This window comes from Mastigoproctus giganteus, chromosome 9 (assembly GCF_048544385.1).
Source record: "Mastigoproctus giganteus isolate SK-2022 chromosome 9, ASM4854438v1, whole genome shotgun sequence".
Lineage (NCBI taxonomy): Eukaryota > Metazoa > Arthropoda > Arachnida > Uropygi > Thelyphonidae > Mastigoproctus > Mastigoproctus giganteus.
The window spans coordinates 213653943-213673028 of NC_143583.1; the positions used below are offsets into that span (position 1 = coordinate 213653943).

Here is a 19086-nt window from a genome sequence, read left to right on the forward strand (position 1 = left end):
ACATCTCTTAGTCATTTCTTTCCTCATACTCAGTACTGGCCTCCCTAACCTAACCCATGGTACTATTACAGATCAACTTGTAGCTATTATCACTAACTTTTTCTGCTCTATTAGATTGGCCAGCTCCATAATCATCATCTGTCTTGATATCCTCCTCATGCTATATATTCTTAATGGCATATATGCATTCATGGCTTCTGTGATTAATGTTTTTAAGGTATTCCATAATTCTAGTGTATTTGCTCTCCCTCTGCAATCTGCCCAATTAATAGTGCCTTTTAGGGGTCAAAGCTTGCTTTCATTTCTTTATCCTGTTACAAGGTTCATCTTTCTTTAGGCAGGTCTTTTTCATCCATACCTGGGTGCAGTTATTTCTGAAAAACTTGAAAAAAAAATCTCAGGTAAGAGAATTCCTGACTTAAAATTTCTAAAATATCTATAATATTTCTTAATATCCCATATATATTTTATTTAATGTTTTATTTTATCTAAAATCAAATCTTTTGATTTAAAAATTAAATTCAAAAGTTTTCTACAAGAGAAAAATCACAATAAGTTAGCATTTGTCTGATTTTATGAATATTAGCAGGCCTCGATTACACAAGTAGTCTGTCCAACATGTTGTAGTAAAGTTTTGAGATAATAGGATTCCCATAATGTTTTTATATGATGTAGTGCCTTAAACTGTAACAGTCCCCTTTTCTGAAAAAATTAAAAACCCATGCCTTAATCTTTAATTAAGGACTGCATGATCACTACCTGACAATAGTTTATGTATAAGCCCTATAATATCATCTGATTCATGAGTAATGATGAGGTCTAGAATGGTCCTACCCCTAGTATTTTTTCTAATATGCTGGTACAAATTAATAACCACCTAGTATATATAAAATTTTGATTTCCCATGGTGCATTTCCCTCCCACTTATTCCAATCAATTAGGGGCAAATTGAGATCACCCATAATAAGACATTCATATTAATTTACCCATTCCACCTGTATGAAGAGATGAGTGCATGCCTCGCTGTATTCAACAAGGCAACATTCATCATTCTTTACAAGCTTTTGCACAAGCAGATGGTTAGAGCAATAGGATGATAAATTTTCAGAATTTTTGGATCCTTTTCTGATTGGGGTTTCGCATAATTGTTTTATGACAAGAGCCTGGAAACAAGATAGATTCTGTTATAGAAACAGACCAGCCAATCCACAGATTCCGATGAGAGAAGTTCATAATGGATGTCATCTGGCAATACAGAATTTGCCTTGGAAATTTGTCATTTTTAAGTTCCTGTGTGGTGAATGAGCAACTATAGATCTCACAGTTATTATAAGACAGCTTGAACAGCTACTTTTCTTTTAAATAAATTTGAAGTATTGGTCAAGACATCAACGGTGGATACTGTTGGGATATCAGACGTGGTGTCACACAGAAATAAGGAATGCAGAATTGGAATTTTGGGAATACAATGTGTACAGAAAGGATAGACAGGATAGGAAGGGAGGAGGGGTTATGCTGTTTGTTAAGAAACAAAATCTGAGGAAGTGCATCAAGTTGACATAAATGGACAGGGCAATGTTGAGTTGGTTTGGTGTAACATAAGAACAGGGAAAGAAAAAAATGAGTACAATGAACAATTATACAGAGAAATAGGGTGGGCCAGTACACCAGAGTGTCTTATAATGGGGGATTTTAACTTCCCAGATATTGACTGGAACTTGTGGGTTCGTCATTTGCACACAAGCAAAGATTTTGTGGATTTATTGGATGATTGTTTTCTACAGCAGCATGTTAGAGAGGCAACCAGAGGGAGTAACACTCTGGATCTGATTATAAGCAGTGATTATTCATGCATTAAGTATTTATAGATAAAGGAACCACTAGGTGGCAGTGATTACAGTGTACTGATGTGGGATTAATTTAAGATGTAACTACCATCAGGGATAAAGAGAAGGGCTTTGCTTTCATAAAGGTAACTACAGTGGTCTCAGAGAATTTTTAAATTCTATACAGTGGGATCAACTAATGATGTTACCAACAACAAATTCTAAATGGGAAGCATTCAAAGAAGTAATCTTGGAAGCCACTACGCTTTTTGTTCCAACTAAGAAATACTGTTCTAGGTTTGCCCAAATGGATGTCAGATGAACTAATGAGACTGGTGGCAGAGAAGAAAAATGCATGGGATGCATATAAATTTTCAGGCAACACAGAAGCCTATGGTAGATATAAGCTAGTCTGTAATCAAGTGACAAAGGAGGTTAGGCAGGTGAAGGCAGATTACAAGAAATATTTGGCAAAGGATGCAAAGACTTCTTTACTTATATAAACTATAAAAGGAAGGGGATGAGTCAGATTGGACCACTTGGTATCAATGGTTTGACTGTAGATGATCATTCTTAGATAGCTGCCAAACTAAACGAGCATTTTGCTTCTACATTCACACATAAGTTATTCAAGGATGAGAAGGCCAGATGTTCATTAAACTCTAACAGGGAGTTAAATGATTTTGTAATAACTGAGAGCAACAGAGAGAGTGGGTGTGAAATTGTGGTAATAACTCAGAGAGTGGAGGAGAAATCGTTGAAGTTAAACATAAGAAAGGCATGTGGATGAGATCTATCCAGTTATATTAAAGGAGGTGGCAAAGAAAGTAAGCAAACCGTTAGCCATAATTATGAGACCATCCTTGGACTCAGGGGCAGTCCCCATGGATTGGAGATGTGCAAATGTATATTCAATTCACAAAGGGAGATCAAAGGGTGACACGAGCAATTTACAGACCTTTTAGTTTGACTTCTGTTCCAGGTAAAATAATGGAGTCACTGGTTAAAGAAGCATCGCAGGATCATTTAGACAAGACTAGTAATAATTCACACAGCATGGGTTTGTTGAGGGGAAGTCTTATCTGACCAATTTGATTGGATACTATGACTTGGTCACAAATAAACTAGATGCAAAAAGTAATTTTGATATCATATACTTGCATTTCAGAAAAGCTTTTGATACTGTTGCACATGGAAGACTACTGTACAGATTAGAGCAGTATGGCATCAAGGGCAAGTTGCTACAATGAATAAAAGGATGGTTCAGTGGGAGAAGACAGAGAGTAGTGTCCCCAGGGGTTCGGTGTTGGGCCCATTGCTGTTTTGTATAATTATCAATAATATTGTAGGATTAATGACAATATGTTGCTGCAAAAGCATCTGGAAAAGCTGGGCAGATGCGCTTAGAAGTGGCAACTGTAGTTTAACATCGACAAATGCAAAGTACTCCATATGGGTAGCAGTAACCCCACAGAAAAGTACCAACTAGGTGATGTTACACTCAGGGTCACGGAAAAAGAAAGATCTCTGGGGATAATTTTGTAGTCAAATATGAAGTTTTCTGAGCAGTGCAAACAGACTGCCAGAATAGGTCATGGGATCTTGTCAATGATATACACTGGAATTTTTCTAGCAGGGATAAGGAGGTGATTATCCCCTTGTATAAGGCAATGGTCAGGCCACATCTTGAGTACTGTGTACAGGTCTGGAAGCCTCATTTTTTAGGAAGGATGTAGAGTTGCTAGAAGGAGTACAGAGAAGGGCAACAAGACTGGTGAGGGAACAAAGTGGTGCTCTTACCAAGAAAGGCTTAAGGTCTTTGCAGTGTCTGTAGACTAGGCACCTACGAGGTGATCTGATTCAGGTGTATAAGGCCTTGAATGGATTGAGCAGGCTCAATTCTGGTGTGATTTTTCCTCTTGCTCAGATTACAAACCTGAGGGGGCATAAACTGAAATTGAGGACAGACAGTTATCAAAAAGATATGTGGAAATTTGCCTTTAGCCAGCACGTAGTTGATTGCTGGAAAAAACTTCCATCTGTCATTGTTTGAAGTTGATAGGTTACATAAATTCAAGAAAGAAGTGGACAAATGTTTTGGAGCAAATGGATGGGTGAAATGGGAAGTGTTTTTTTTTTTTTTTGCTGATGCTGTATAAGCTTGCTTTCTTGCATGAAATGTTTCTACTAATGCTATTTCAGGTGGACTCTGTAGAGTATGATGTTTCAGCAAACACTTTAGAAAATGTTTTCCCCTAGAGTGCGACAATTGCATATCCATTCTTGGATTGATGAAAGATGCAGTGTATATCTGCCCCTTGTTTTCTGGATTTTTGCCACAGATGACCTTGGGGTCTTAAAGGGAAACAGGCATTCTGTGTGTATATTATCAGACACTCAGTCTAAAACACTGATGGATCCAATATGTTTCAATTTCAGAAGATTTAGGAGAAGTCCTATTGGCCTGCCTCCCTAAAATCCACTCATACACACCTTGATGTTAAACCCTGTTACGTCACTTAGAGGGGGCAATGAACATGTAGAGTGATTCTCTTCAAGATGCCTGGTCAGCATGAAGAGGAAAAGACTAAATCCTCCAGCACATGACAGCAAGATAAACAGCCCTCAGTCCCTAGCTGCTTTCACCTTCCCCTCTTATGGCAGCGAGAGGATCAGAGTGAAAGCAGAGGGTGCTAACAATTTCTGAGTATGACCAGGCTGCCATGCACGGAAACTGAACTTGGCCTGTTACAACGTAAGATCGCTCATCGGTGAAGACAAGATATTAGAGCTGGAAAAGGAATTAGAAAATGTGAATTAGAGCATCATCGGTTTGGCTGAAAGAAAAAGAAGAAATGAATCACTTATAATTTTATCAAGTGGAAATCTGCTATACACACCAATGGAAACAGCAAAAGGAGCGAAAGTCGAGTTGGCTTTCTGGTCGACAAACATATAAAAAACAACATTTTGGAATTCAAAAGTACATCACCAAGGGTGTCAAGACTACTACTCAGGATTTCTAAGAAGTACAAGCTAAAGGTTATAATGATTTATGCACCAACTTCGAGCCATGATGATTAGCATTAGCATTAGTAGAGGCAAGAAAGCAAGCTTATTCAGCATCAGCCAAAAAAAAAAAAAAAAAAAAAAAAAACACACACCACTCCCATTTCACTCCTCCGTTCGTTCGAAATACCTGTCCAGTTGAGCTTTAAATTTGTTTAGGCTATCAACTTCAACAACAAGTGATGGAAGTCCGTTCCACCAACCAACCACCCGCTGGCCAAAGGCAAATTTCCGCACATCTATCCGACATCCGTCCTTCCTCAATTTGAATTTATGCCCTCTGAGGTGATTATTCTGAGCAAGATGAAGAATCCCATTGGCATTGAGCATGCTCAAACCATTCAAAGCCTTATACACCTCTATCAGATCACCTCGCCGGTGCCTAGTCTCCAGACTCTGTAATTTGCAAAACTTAAGCCTTTCTTCGTAAGAGCAACCCTTTGTTCCATTCACTAATCTTGTTGCCCTTCTCTGTACCCATTCCAGCAGCTCTACATCCTTCTTGAAATGAGGCCTCCAGACCTGTATACAGTACTCAAGATGTGGCCTAACCATTGCCTTATACAAGGGAATAATCACCTCCTTATCCCTGCTAGAAAAATTCCTGTATATCATTGACAAGACACCATGAGCTACTCTTGCAGCTCGTCTGCACTGCTCAGAGAACTTCATGAGCTACTCTTGCAGCTCGTCTGCACCATGAGCTACTCTTGCAGCTCGTCTGCACTGCTCAGAGAACTTCATATCTGCCTGCACAATTACCCCCAGGTCCTTTTCATTCTCCACCACTGTCAGTGTAGTACCGCAGAGTTGATACGTTGCTCTGGGGTTACTGTTTCCCATATGTAGTACTTTACATTTGTCAATGTTAAACTTCATTTGCCACCTCTCAGCCCATCTGTTCAACCTGATGATGAAGAGGTTGAAGAAATGTACACCAAAATTGAGTCTTCTAGATGAGCAGAAAACCCACTACACTGGAGGACTTCAATGCTAAGGTTTGAAAGAGACAAAACAGTGCAGAAATGATAACTATAGGAAATTTTGGAATTGGTGAAAGAAATGAAAGAGGTGAAAGACTTGTGGAATTTGAAGAATCTCGAGGATTGTGAATAATGAACACTTTTTTCAAGAAAAGGGTGAACAGAAAGTGGACATGGAAGAGCCAAATGGATTAACAACTAATGAAATCAACTTCATCCTCACTAACAGAAGATATATCGTGAATGATGTTACTGTCCTGAACAAGGTAAATGTTAGAAGTGATCACAGAATGCTAAGATGCACACTAGATATAGATGTAAGAAAAGAATGGAAAAATCTGACTCGAGTAAATAATACGAGGTCTTTAAGATAACAGAAAGGAGAAAAAGCAGTATGTACTGGAACTTAAGAACAAGTTTGAGCTTCTGCAGACTGCTCAGGACCAAGATACCTACAGGTAAAAAGAAATCCAAAGAAGAAAAACTAAGTCAAGAAACACTTGTCATGATGAACTGAAGATAACAAATGAAGAGCAAGATAAACACTGACAAGGAGAAAATTGAGTATACTGAGTTATGCAAAGCCATTAGAAAGAGACTCAGAGAGGACATAAGAAGATTTAACACAAGAAAAGTAGAACAAGCATTAGGGACTTAAATCACCAGCCATGAGCAGTAATACAGAAAGACAAATGATACTGAAACTGAAGAATAGCAATGGTGTACTTATAAATAGCAGAGAAGGCAAAATTCAAATAGCTGAAGACTACTATAGAGAATTATACAAGGAGTGAGAAAATGATGCCAGTAGTGGGGAAGATGGATCGCAAATTAGTAACACATACGACTTACTGATATCCTTCCTGATGAGGTAGAACATGCATTGAAGAAAATGAAGTATCAGAAAGCCCCAGGGGAAGATGAAGTTACTGTAGAGTTGTTAAAATTGGGAGGAAGAGACATGACACAAAAACTGGCAACACTCTTCACAAAATACATTAAACAAGATGTGATGCCTAAGGAGTGAAATAATGCAATCATTGTTTTGTTGCATAAGAAAGGAGATAAATCAGAAATTCGAATTATAGACGAATTAGCTTGTTATCCCATATCTACAAGTTGTTCACAAGGATCATTACTAACAGATTAGAAAGAATACTTGATGAGAACCAACAGAAAGTGCACGCTGGCTTTAGGACAGGATTCTCAACAATGTATCACCTTCAAGTAATATCACAAATAATGGAGAAAGCAAATGAACATAAAACACTATTATGCCTGGCATTTGTGGATTATGAAAGGCATTTGATTCCATACAGCATAAGGCAATGTTTCAGGCATGGAAAGACAAGGCATAGATACATCATATATTATGATTTTGAAGAAATATATGAGAATGCTACATCCTTTATTAGACTAGACAAAAGACAGTAGCAAATTTAAAATTGAGAAAGGAGTTCGACAAGGAGACACTATCTACAAAATTGTTTACTGTTGCCCCTGAGGAAGCTTTCAGATTAGACTGGTCGCAGAAAGGAGTCAATATGAATGGAGAGTACCTAAACCATTTATGATTTGCAGATGACATTGTGATCTAGCGAGGCAGAACTCTACGCCTTTACAGATATCATCGATACTTAATAAACATCTAGCACTTAAGGTATCATCCTGTTCCGAGGCCAATTTTACACAATGCACCCCATGTCTAATGGGGATACACGTGAACAAAGATACCACGTCAAAAGAAATCATAAGTTCGTCTTCACCTATAAACTGGCTTCTTATAAAATTTACAAATTCCTTACTATCTTTAACTACCAAACTGGAGCTTCCCACTATAGGAGAAATAATTCTAGCTAAAAATCCTGATATGGCATCAGTTGGACTACCCACAAACGATACTATTGGTCTCAGTGGAACACCCACCTTGTGCGTCTTTGGGAGGCCATTGAACCGGGGTATTCGACATCCTGAGGCATGTAGAGTCCAATAAACTTCTTTAGATATTTTGCCTACCTTATGTCAGCCCTGGATAATGCTATTAACTTGTCTCTCCAAACCAGCTAATGGATTTCGATGGGTAACTTTAATATACGTTGGTATCCTGTAAAAGATCTAGAGCTTTTGCACAATAATCTTCTTTGTTCAGTATAACTGTAGATCTGCCTTTGTCAGCAGGTAACATTATAATATCCTTATCTTGTCTAAGCTGTCTTAATGCTCTTTCATGTCTATGGCTGAGATTAGAATGCACCGTCCTGGCCTGACTTAAAATTGCCGCAATCCTAAACAGTATCTCATCAGCCTGAATCATGGAAAGCTTGTTGATGGCTTTCTCCACTCCCATAGCTATCTCCACAATGGGAGGCTTAGCAGGAACTAGAGCAAACTTTGGACCCAGGCTCAATACTTCCTCCTGTTCTTTAGTAAACTGATTGCCACTTAAGTTATGAATAAAGTTACCAATATCCCTATTACGTACAACCACAGATTCCTCTAGCAACCTATTGAATTTGTTAGTTTGCCTGCATTTGTAAATGTCTGCAACCCTGGTTGCTTTATCTGCCACTACCCTCAAAATCAGCGCACAATGAACCAGGGTTAGATTGGCGCTAATATATTCTAACATAAATCCAATACGTCTTCTAATATCTCTCAGGTCATTATGTAATTTGGAAATCCAAATACTTAAAACTTTTCTTTGATAGAGTTTGGTAACTCTCCCCAGATAGTCGTCATTAAATGGCATTCTAACGCAAAAGTCACGTGGCACCAACTCATGTGTTTGGCACCTATGGGCAAATGTCAGATGCTGCCTATGTTTGGCTTCAGCTATGCTAATTTTCTGGTACTCGCAGATGTGTCGAAGCATCGAATGGCCATAATTATTCACTATATCTTCAAACACGCCTATGGGGATGGGAAATTCCATACTGCAATAATTAGATTCAAACACCAGCCAAGCGATTAAAATTTTACTATGAAATAAAATACAAAAATAAAATATAATAAAATACTATGATACAATATCGGAAGACTAAACTATTACAATAAAATAAAATAAATTACGATAAAACAATCGTTAAAATTTGCTAAAATACCGGAGCTTTCGGAGACTGCTGTCTCCTTCTTCAACAATGTACTATTACTGCAGTGACACATCCTTAAGTAGCAGGCCCATGGCACTCAAACGCGTGATTCACCAGGCGCATGGTCGGCATTCCCCACATGCACATCGGAAACGGAATTGGCTCGGGGGCGTATCAAACGGAACCGGTCATCCCGTCTGAGGACAGCTGCCTCAAACAGGGGGTGTAAACACATACCCCTGTCAATAGTATTATGACTGGATGAACTGATTCGCAAGCTCTCGAGCCACTTGCGTTCCCAAAATTCCCAAAATCCATGGGCACTTCCTGCTTCTCCCAGAAATGCTCTGCCACAGCAGACCTCGCATAGTTTCAGTATAGACCTCGGATCTCCCCTGAGGACGCGGTCATTACTGACCATGCCCATGGATTTTGGGAATTCAAATGGCTCGAGAGCTTGCAAATCGGTTCATCCAGTCATAATACTATTAACAGGGACAGGGGTATGCGTTTACACCCCCAGTTTGAGGCGGCTGTCCTCAGACGGGATGACTAGTTCGGTTTGACACGCTCCCGAGCCACTTCCGTTTCCGATGCGCATGTGGGGAATGACGACCATGTGCCTGGTGAATCATGTAAACCGAAATGTGTACTTAAAAGAACCCATTTTCAGTCATTGAAGACATTCAGAAAAAAACAACCAAAGTGTTAAAAGGGCTTACGAAATATGATTTGCAGAAATGTAGATGACTGGAAGAAACGTATGGAATAGTCTATTTAAGCCCAAGGCAATTATTTTGAAGGGGATAAATTGTAGGGTATGAAATATTTCATTATATTTATTTTATTGCAACAGTCTTATTTAATATCCACACCTTGTAAGCTAAAAGGAATAGTTACATATCTCTTATAACTGCAGGATGAAGCTATGATGGCAGACTGTTATGGCAGACTGTTCTGGTTCTTGATTTGGGATGATTACACTTGAACACAAAAGACAAAGATGATCAGGTGTACATTTTTAAAGAATTTTTTTTTTTTATTTGATTATCCCAAAGAAAATTTTTATTTTGTAATTTATGATTTTTTTAGCTTGTTGCAATGATTATTACTTTATCTTGTATAGAAGTTAGACATTGTTAATAATTCTGATATAGTATTATTCCATATTTACTTTTCTTTCATTTTTGGGCAAACCATTTAGGCTAAGCAAAAACTAAAGTCATATTCATAATTAGCATATACCTAAATTCGTAAATATCAAGAAATGCAGAATAAACTAAACCTTTTTTGCTAATTTGTTACATAGTGTTTTTGATTACTGCATATTTCATCATAAATCTGATGTCAGATTTGATAAATTAAATTATTGTGATTTTGATGAGGATACAGTGTAACTCATTCTTTAAAAGCTAGAATGCATTGAGCACAGTGTATGCACTGGGTGAAGCCTCCCTATTCTCCTATCATCATCATCATCAATCCTTCAACAGGTTAACAAGGGTAGGAACACGGCTATAGTGGAGGATATCCACTGTATACGCTCTAGTTTTTTTTAAGTTTAATAGCATATACCTTCTGGTTTTTGAAAGACTTGAAAAAAACAAAAAAAACAATTATTATTAAATTATTTACTGAAAATTAAAAAAAATAACTTTATTAGAATTTGATTCTTAGGCAATACTTATAGTTTTATTATTTTGTAATACAGGTAGTTCCCGACTTTAGGAGTTAATAGGTGGAACAGGACCAGGGTATGTCTGCCAGGGGCAAAGGTTGATGACGTTGTAGAGCGGATATCATCTTTTAAGGGCACAAAAGGTGATACAGATGTACACGTTGGCACTAATGATATTAAGAGTAGGAGACCAGCGGAATTACTTAACAAGTACAGGTCACTGGTGAAAAAAAAGCCATGAATTAGGGTTGAATTTGAAAGTATCTGCAATTCTGCCCAGACACAATAGCAGGGAGTATATGATGAGAGCCTTGTTGATCAATTCAGCCCCAGAAAGATTGTACAAGGCTCGAGGGGTAGAATTTTTTTCAGCCTGGTCTGTACTTGTTAACAGGAGAGATTGCTTCTACAGGGAAGGGATACACTTAAATAGAAAGGGTGCAAGAATATTTGCTGATGCTATCGAGGCAGTGTTAGGTGGGTCGGAAAACTGCTAGCTTGGGGAGGATACAAGGACTAATAGATTAACAGTAGCCACTGACAGAGGTGAAAGTGATTCTTGCACTGCTTCTATTGGAATGAGCAGAAGCCTGGAAAACAAGATGCAGGATATTTCAGAGACTGCTGGGAATCATTGCGGTACAAGTAAACACATGGGTTGTGTTAGGGTAGCTAAGAATAGGAACAGGTGCATGTATGCTTGCGTGTACACCAATGCTAGGAGTTTGGTAAATAAATTTGATGAATTTGAGGTATTGCTCAAAACATAAAAGGCAGATATTGTTGGGATATCAGAGATGTGGTGTCACACAGATGTAAGGAATGCAGAACTGGAATTTAAGGGAGTACAATGTGTACAGAAAGGATAGACAGGATAAGAAGGGAGGAGGGGTTATGCTATTAGTTAAGAAACACATAAAATCCAATGCAAAGTCGATGTCGACTTTGCCAGTCGACATCGCTGGACAGTGCAGTGTCGAGTCAGTTTGGTGTGACATAAGCATTGTGAGATCAAAATTGAGAGTAGGAATGTGCTATAGGCCTAATGACTCTGATGAGTATAATAAGGAACTGTACAGGGAAATAGAGTGGGCCAGTAAATCAGAGAGTGTTATAATGGGGGATTTTAATTTCCCAGATATTGACTGGAATTTCTGGGTTGGTCACTCACAAACTAGCAAGGATTTTGTGGATTTATTGGATGATTGTTTTCTACATAAGCATGTTTGGGAGGCAACTAGAGGGAGTAATACTCTTAATTTGATTATCAGTAGTGATTCTTCATGCATTAAGAATCTGCAGACAAAGGAACCACTAGGTGGCAATGATCACAGTGTGCTGAAGAGGGATTTACTTAAAGAGGTAACTACCATCTGGGGTAAAGGGAAGGGTTTTTGCTTTCGTAAAGGCGACTACAATGGTCTGAGCAGTATTTAAATTCTATACAGTGGGACCAACTGATGATGTTACCAACAGCAAATTCAAAATGGGAAGCATTCAAAGAACTTATCTTGGAAGCTACTAGGCTTTACATACCAACTAAGAAATATTGTTCAAGGTTTAGGGCTAAATGGAGGTCAGATGAACTAATGAGACATATGGCAGAGAAGAAAAATGCACGGGATACATATAAATTAATGGGTGACATGGAAGCCTATGATAGATATAAGCTGGTCTGTAACCAAGTCACAAAGGAGATTAGGCAGGCAAAGGCAGATTATGAGAAATCCTTGGCAAAAGATGCATAGAAAAACAGAAAAGAGTTCTTTACCTATGTAAACTCTAGAAGGAAAGGGATGAATCAGATTGGTACACTGGATATTGATGGTTCAACTGTTGATGATCCTGCTCAGGTGGCTAACAAACTAAACAAGTACTTTGCATCTACATTCACACATGAGGAGTTATTCAGGAAGGGGAATGCCAGAGGTGAAGTAAACTCTGGCAGTGAGTTAGATGATTTTGTAATAACTGAGAGGAAAGTGGAGGAGAAATTAAGGATAAACATAAAAAAAGGCACCCATGGTGGATGGGATCTATCCATTTATATTAAAGGTGGCAGCAAAGGAAGTAAGAAAACCTTTAAGCCATAATTATGAGAGCTTCTTTGGAGTCAGGGGAGGTACCAATAGACTGGAGATGTGCAAATGTGACCACAATTCACAAAGGAGGATCAAAGGGCGACACAAGTAATTATAGACCTGTGAGTTTAACTTCTGTTCCAGGAAAATTAATGGAGGCACTGGTTAAAGAAGCACTGCAGGATCATCTAGACAAGACTTCAGTTACAGCTCGGACACAGCATGGTTTTGTTAAGGGAAAGTCTTGCCCGACCAATTTGATTGGATACTATGATGTGGTCACAAAGGAACTGGATGCAGGGAATAACTTTGATATTATATATTTGGATCTTAGAAAGGCTTTTGATACTGTTGCACATGGAAGACTGCTGCACAATTTGGAGCAGTGTGGCACTGGAGGCAAATTACTGCTATGGATATAGGGATGGTTGAGGGGGAGAAGACAGAGAGTGGTAATTAATGGACACTGCTCATCATGGACTAATATTATTAGTGGAGTCCCCGAGGGTTCAGTGTTGGGTCCATTGTTGTTTTCTGTATTTATAAATGATATTGATGATGGTATATCGAGCTTAATGTCCAAGTTTGCAGACGATACAAAGATCGGCAGGTTTGTTAAGGACACTACTGACACTATGCTGCTGCAACAGGATCTGAAAAGGTTGAGCAGATGGGCTGAGAGGTGGCAAATGAAGTTTAACACTGACAAATGTAAAGCACTACATATGAGAAACAGTAACCCCAGTGCAACATATCAACTCTGCGGTACTACATTGACAGTGGTAGAGAATGAAAAGGACCTGCGGGTAATTGTGCAGGCAGATATGAAGTTTTCTGAGCAGTGCAGACAGGCTGGAAGAGAAGCTCATGGTGTCTTGTCAATGATATACAGGAATTTTTCTGGCAGGGATAAGGAGTTGATTATTCCCTTGTATAAGGCAATGGTCAGGCCACACCTTGAGTACTGTATACAGGTCTGGAGGCCTCATTTCAAGAAGGATGTAAAGCTGCTGGAATGAGTACAGAGAAGGGCAACAAGATTAGTTAATGGAATAAAGGGTTGCTCTTATGAAGAAAGGCTTAAGTTTTGCAAATTACAGTGTCTGGAGACTAGGCACTGGCGCGTTGATCTTATAGAGGTTTATAAAGCCTTGATTGGTTTGAGTATGCTCAATGCCGATGGGATTATTCCTCTTGCTCAGAATAATCACCTGAGAGGGCAGAAATTCAAATTGAGGAGAGACAGATGTAGGATAGTCGTGTGGAAATTTGCCTTTAGCCAGCGGGTAGTTGGTTGGTGGAATAGACTTCCATCCCTTGTTGTGGAAGTTGATAGCCTAAATAAATTTAAGGCTCAGCTGGACAGGTATTTCTAATGAATGGAGGTGTGAAATGGGAGTGGTTTTTTTTTTTTTTTTTTTAGCTGATGCTGCATAAGCTTTCTTTCTTGCATCATATGCTTCTACTACTGCTAATTCTAAAAGATTAGCAGTAGTCCCAGGCAGATTTTTTTTTTTTTTTTTTGATTTGGTAGTTGTTGGCGCATCGGCTTCTGTGGCCATATTGCACCTCCCAAGGTTTTTGCAGTACTTTGATCCAAGCCCGAGGCGGGAATCGAACCCGCGACCTTTGGGTTGCCGGGCAGAGGTGAAAGTGATTCTTGCATGCTTCTATTAGAATGGAGGACGGAGTGCTGGGGTTTTCAGGGAATAGTGGGGGTCATCACGGAACAAATAAATATATGAGCTGTGTTAGGGTAACTAAAATTAAGAATAGATGCATGTATACTTGCATGTACACCAATGCTAGGAGTATAGTGAATAAATTTGATGAAGTGCTGGTTAAGACATCGTAGGCGGATGTCGTTGGGATATCAGAGACTTGGTGTCACACAGATATAAGCAGTGCAGAATTGTAATTTGGGGAGTAAAATGTGTACAGGAAGGACAAGCAGAATAGGAAGGGAAGAGGGGATTATACTGTTAGTTAAGAAACACAAAATCTAAGAACATGCATCCAATTGACATAGATGGTCAGTGCAATGTTGAGTCAGTTTAGTGTGACATAAGCATTGGGAAAGCTAAAATGAAAGTAGGAGTGTATTATAGTCCTAATGACTCTGATGAGTACAATGAAAAACTGTACAGAGAAATAGTGGGCCAGTAAATCAGATTGTCAAATAATGGGGATTTTAATTTCCCAGATATTGACTGGAATTTGTGGGTTGGTCACTCACATGCCAGCAAGACTTTTTGGATTTGCTGGATGATTGTTTTCTACAGCAACACATTAGAGAGGCAATCAGTAATATTCTTGATCTGGTTATCAGCAGTGATTACTTATGCATTAAGAATTTGCAGATAAAGGAACCACTAGGTGGTAGTGATCACAGTGTGCTGAAGTGGGATTTACAGAAAGAGCTAACTTCCATCAGGGGTAAAGGGAAGGATTTTTGCTTTCGTTGAGGTGACTACAGTGGTCTCAGACAGATTTTAAATTCTGTACAGTGGGACCAACTGATGATGTTACCATCAGCAAATTCTAAATGTAAAGCATTCAAGGAAGCAACTTCTCAGCCCATTTACTAGGCTTTTCATACCGATTAAGAAATGCTGTTCAAGGTTTAGGCCTAAATGGATGTCAGATGAACTAATGAGACTTGTGGCAGAGAAGAAAAATGTATGGGATGCCTATAAATTATCTGGCAACACAGAAGCCTATGGTAGATATAAGCTAGTCTGTAATCAAGTCACAAAAGAGGTTAAGCAAGTGAAGGCAGATTACGAGAAATCTTTGGCAAAGGATGCAAAGAAAACAGCAAGAACTTCTTTACTTATATAACTTCTAAAGGAAGGGGATGAATCAGATTGGTCCACTTTATATCGATGGTTCGACTGTTGATGATCCTGCTCAGATATCTGCCAAACTGAATGAGTATTTTGCATCTACATTCACACATAAGGAATTCTATACAGAAATGGAGAACAGAAGCTTATTACACTAACTGGGAGCTAAATAATTTTGTAATATCTGAGACCAAAGTGGAGGAGAAACTGTTGAAGTTAAACATAAGAAAGGCACGCAATGTGGATGAATAGATAGTTATGGCTAAGGAAACCTTTAGCCATAATTATGAGAGCATCCTTGGGCTCAGCGGAAGTCCCCACGGACTGCATATGTGCAAATGTATCACCAATTCACAAAGGGGGAATCTAAGGGTGACGGGAAATTACAGACCAGTTAGTTTAACTTCTGTTCCGGGAAAAATAATGAAGTCACTTCTTAAAGATGCTTTGCAGGATCATCTAGCCAAAATGCAATAATAATTCAGACACAGCATGATTTTGTTAAGGGAAATTTTTGTCTGATAAATCGGATTGGATACTATGATGTGGTTACAAAGGAAGTAGATGCAAAAAAATAATTTTGATATCGTATACTTGGATTTCAGGAAAACGTTTGACACTTTTGTGCATGTAAGGCTACTGTACAAATTGGTGCAGTATGGTATTAAGGGTAAGTTGCTACAATGGATAAAAGGGTGGTTAAGTGGGAGAAGACAGAGTGGTAATCAATGGACACTGCCCTTCATCGACTAATGTTATTAGTAGAGTCTCCCAGGGTTCGGTGTTGGGCCCACTGCTGTTTTGTATATTTATCAATGATACTGAGGAAGGTATATCAGGCTTAATATCAAAGTTTGCAGATGATACAAAGGTTGGCAGGGTTGTTAATGACAGTAATGGCAGTGTGCTACTACAACAGAATCTAGAAAAGTTGGGCAGATGGGCTGAGAAGTGGCAACTGAAGCTTAACATTGACAAATGCAAAGTACTGCCTATGGGTAGAATTAACCCCAAAGTAATGTACCAACAGTGTGGTACTACACTTATGGTGGTAGAAAATCATAAAATACCTGGGAGTAATTGTGCAGTCAGATATGAAGTTTTCTGAACAGTGCGGCAGGCTGCCAGAGCAGGTCATGGAGTATTGTCAAGACACAGGAATTTTGCAAGTATGAGGAGGTGATTGTCTCTTTGTATAAGGCAATGGTTAGGCCATGCCTAGAGTACTGCTTACAAGTCTGGAGGCTTCATTTTAGGAAAGACAGAGCTGCTGGAATGAGTATAGAGAAGGGTAACAAGATTGGTGAGTGGAATAAATGGGCTGCTGTTACCAAGTTCTGCAAATTGTAGCATCTGGAGACTAGTCACCTGCAAGGTGATCTGATCGAGGTGTATAAGGCCTTGAATGGGTTGAGCAGGCTCAATTCTGATGGGATTATTAGTCTTGCTCAGATTACGTACCTGAGGAGGCATAAATTTAAATTAGGAAACAGTTATAGAATAGATGTGCAGAAATTTGCTTTTATCCAGTGGGTTGTTGATTGCTGGAACAAACTTCCAGAAATCAAATTCCAGCTATGTCATTGTGGAAGTTGATAACTTAAATAAATCCAAGGGGGAACTGGACAAACATTTAGAGTGAATGTGCGTGTGAAATGGCTTTTTTCGATGATGCTAAGACACGATCTAAATGTGTATTAACAGCATGAATATATGATCTTAAACTTCATTGAGAATACTTTGACTTCAAAAGACATAAAAATTAAAAAGAATGCAATGTACAACTTAAAAAGCAGTAAACTAAAAAAAAAAAAAAAAATACACAGACAATTCTAGTGTGCTATAATATAAATCCATAAGATATAATAAAAAAAGTTGACAACAATCAAAAATATCTTTTACCTATGAGACGTCTCTGACACCTGTTTCTCATTGAAAATAACTTTAATATAATATTTATATTTGGATAATTCAGTTCTCCTTTGCTGCTCTAGCCTGGAAAAGACAGATGAGTATAGAGAAAAATGAAATACAGATGTTATCCAATCACTATGAGAAAGGTGATAAATTAATTAATAAATAATAATTTATGTTCACTAAAATAACCATTATCTATTATCATTAAAATCTCCAAGGATAGTCAAATAGTGCTATGCTGATGGATATGCTACATTTATAAGCAATTAGATATGAAGTTAAATAAGATGTAACCTAATTAGCATTATCTGTTACATTTCTTAATTATTAAATTAAGCAGGGGAATCCCTTCCAATAATTTTGGAAATTTTACTTTAATATCCATTGCAAATTGTGTCAGGTATCAAAAGTTTCTGCCACTCTGGTAACAAATCCATATAAAACATGAGCTTATATATTATTCTAAAATTATGGCAAATTTAATTCTTGCAAATGTTTTAATTAATGGCACCAAGTGAAACTATGCAACTTCGATACACTGTATTGTTGAATTCAGAATGAAGAATTTATAAAAGCAACGAAAGTTGGCATTCAGAAAATATCTCCCAAAAGGAAAACATATCAATGCAGCAAATAACCAATGTCATGTTTGGCTTAATCACTATTTGTTCAACAAATAGCAATTAAGCCAAAGGATGTATTGGCTGCTGACAATGAACTGGAATATAGCCGAGGAAGGGAAAAAATTCAGGCCCATGCTTCAATTAAGCTAGTAGCTCCATCATACAGACTTATTCACCCTCAAGAACAATCTTCCATTCTCATTTTGAACATATGCAATGAATCCACAAACAATATAGTAATAGTATTTGCCATATAGTGCAAGGAAGCCACAGGCTTTTGCTGCACTGGCAAAAAAAAAAAAAAAGAAAGAGATAAGAAAATACAAATTATATGCTTCAGTCATTAATAGGTATCCAGTTAACCTTTAAATTTCTTCAAACTGTCAGCCTCAACTACCTGTGAGGGCAACTTGTTCCATTAATCAATGACTCGCTGGCTAAAAGAAAACTTTCTACAATTCAATCTAAACCTAACCCTCTAATCTGAATTTATGACCCATAGTTCTGGAATTCTTTATAACAGGGATATTCATCTGTTGTGTGGACCCCAGGAGTTTCCCCCCATTAGCCACTGTTCTACATCTTGTGAAGAAGCTTGCACAAAAGCCAGCCATTTGTATGTTGTGTGTTGAGTGTGCAAGTGTAATGATATGTTCTGTTGTTGGCCGGCACTTGGCTCTTATCAGGTGAGAAGTAGCAACACCTGGTCACCACGTCCCACCTCTACCATGCAGAGGTTGCCAGGATCTACTATCATCTTGCTGCATTTGCCTAGGACAAGTGCCAGGCAGATGCCAATAGAGAAGGAATGGAAGAGGTATTTAAGACAAGGTAAGTATGGGAAATGGTTCAGGGAAGGAAAGGTATAATAAAGTGGTGGGTCAACAGATGGATCCATCAGAAAACAGAATACAGTAAGAATATAGCAAGAGAGAGTAAGGTGAGAGTGGAAAATCACTTCCAGCAGTTCATTA

The 19086-nt window shown here is 38.4% G+C and overlaps 1 protein-coding gene across 1 annotated transcript in view; it reads right to left on the reverse strand.

Annotated features, from left to right (window-relative positions):
• The window catches only part of Cc2d2a (Coiled-coil and C2 domain containing 2A), a 422612-nt gene that overhangs the window by 168045 nt on the left and 235481 nt on the right, over positions 1-19086 (reverse strand). Inside the window, exon 18 of the mRNA XM_090380928.1 lies at positions 17475-17567. Within this exon, the coding sequence (XP_090237054.1) occupies positions 17475-17567 (93 nt within the window). The remainder of the gene's footprint in view (positions 1-17474; positions 17568-19086) is intronic.